Source organism: Cyprinodon variegatus, unplaced genomic scaffold, assembly GCF_000732505.1.
Source record: "Cyprinodon variegatus isolate N-32 unplaced genomic scaffold, C_variegatus-1.0 Scaffold606, whole genome shotgun sequence".
NCBI lineage: Eukaryota > Metazoa > Chordata > Actinopteri > Cyprinodontiformes > Cyprinodontidae > Cyprinodon > Cyprinodon variegatus.
The window spans coordinates 348,002-350,057 of NW_015151059.1; the positions used below are offsets into that span (position 1 = coordinate 348,002).

The window sequence follows — 2,056 nt, forward strand, 5'->3', positions numbered from 1 at the left end:
GCACTTCATCGTGATGGGAGTCAGAGCGACAGGCCGGTAATCATTGATTGAGGTGACCTGAGGCTTCTTTGGAACCGGAATAATGGTGGCAGACTTGAAGCATGCTGGCACTATGGATTGGTCCAGCCAGGTGTTAAAAATGTCTGTGAGGACACCAGCCAGCTGATCTGCACACTCCTTATACACCTGCCCAGGTATGTTATCAGGCCCTGGGGCCTTCCTTGGGTTGACTCTCCTCAGAGTTTTCCTCACTTCAGCTTCGTCCAGGCAGAAAGAAAGAAAACTCTAAATCAAGTCACAATTTGAGACTCTGAATCCCACTGATAACTCAACTCAAAAATGCGTTTTGCATCACGTTTTTCTCCCACACTGTTTACATGTAATCACTGCTACTATTTATGTAAAGGAAATGTTCATTTCACTGCAAAGCTGCTGCTCATTTACTGTCTGAAAGCTGTACAAAAGGAAAGTCATTGGCAAACCTCTGAATTTGATCTTCCCAGTCGCTACAGTCCAGTCCGTGCAATGTTGATGTCCAACTCAGGCTTTGTGAAGACCATCACACATCTGTCCAACTGCGATGAGGCGATCAACAGTTGAATGTTGTCTAGTTAGTTATCTAACTTTTGCCAGGAGAGTGGGGGGAGTTGTTGTCTACTGGTTAGCCTTCAACCTGGAGCCCCGCCCATCCTACTTACCCTGCTTCTGTTTCTGTTCTTTCTCCCTCTTATATGTCACAGAAAGTGGATATTCAGATTGCCGATAACCACTGCAGTTTGGGTGGAATAAAGTCCCATTTAGGGAGTCTGAAAGCTTTTCTGTTGTTCTCTTGTTCTAAAAGCTCTTGCCTTCAACATTAGCTCAAACCTCGAAGGATTGAAAACATGATCAAAATCAGAGATCCAAATACAGAGCCAAGAACCAATGCAGACACCTGCACATCAATTTTTCTGGAATAAAGTTGTTCCATTAGATCCATTTCCACAGCACCTGTTTCCCTGTAATCTGTCATTAAAGTATTGAAACAATTAAATCATTGAGCTACAAAAATGCAAAGAAAATAAGAAGCTATGATAAGTTCAGAAATAATTTAGATCCAGAGGGAAGTCTTCAGCTGGTCAATAATCAAACAATGAGTGTACCTCATCTCTAAATGCATTCAGATGTTTTTATTTAACTGACTATGAAGCTTGAATATGTGATTGTTTTTTTATTTTCTGTTCAGTACATTTTTTGATTTTTTAATATCTTTATTTTTATCAAATAATTTCTAATTATTCTATTGCACTTGTGAGTGGCAGGTTACTATATAACAAAGTAATAACATTTCATGCTAAAATTCATTTTAGAAGTTGAATACTTAACATCTAACATAATCATTTAAGCGATTCAATTTAGGGAGTTGTTCAGCAAAAAATAAGAGAATTTACAGAGATATATTTTTCAAAAACAAAAAACATTCCAGTCTCCTGCCAAGCTCTATTAAATGTGTTTGCTATTGAAGAAAAAGCATAAAGTATTTCTTACCACGACTGAGTCCATTGGGGCCTCGAAGTATCCGACATTCCTCTATCTGTCCGTATGGTGAGAACATCAATCGAATGTCGTTTTCATTGCACTTCTTGGAGATCATTCCAATAAAAAGTTTTCTGTCCTCTACTGCTGATTACAACAAAACACAGCATTAAAACTATTTGGATATTGTGACACTAAACTTAATATGCAAATGAGTCATCAGAATTTAGACTCTCTAGAAAAATGCCCAGAATAAAAAAAAAACAAAAACATTTTAACAGATATAAATTACACATTAGCATAGCACAAAAAGTAAGGTTTGGTTAAATTTGGCTTGGTGGCAACAATTTTTGGCTCTACTTCAACAACAGCTTGAATAGCCAAGTTTTTGCACACAAGCAAGGACACTGAATTTTTTTTTATTCACTCTTAGGGTACGCCAAGGAAATGTGTTTGTTCAACACGTTTCAGTAACAGGTTGATTCTAACTTTTTTTACATAAAAAAGAAAAACATTTGTTTTGAAAAAAAAAAAGAAAATG

General features: G+C 37.2%; 1 protein-coding gene across 1 annotated transcript in view; it reads right to left on the reverse strand.

The window, feature by feature from the left end:
- LOC107096215 (CUGBP Elav-like family member 1) overlaps nucleotides 1-2,056 on the reverse strand; it is a 68,004-nt gene that overhangs the window by 19,713 nt on the left and 46,235 nt on the right. Inside the window, exon 5 of the mRNA XM_015392785.1 lies at nucleotides 1,528-1,662. Within this exon, the coding sequence (XP_015248271.1) occupies nucleotides 1,528-1,662 (135 nt within the window). The remainder of the gene's footprint in view (nucleotides 1-1,527; nucleotides 1,663-2,056) is intronic.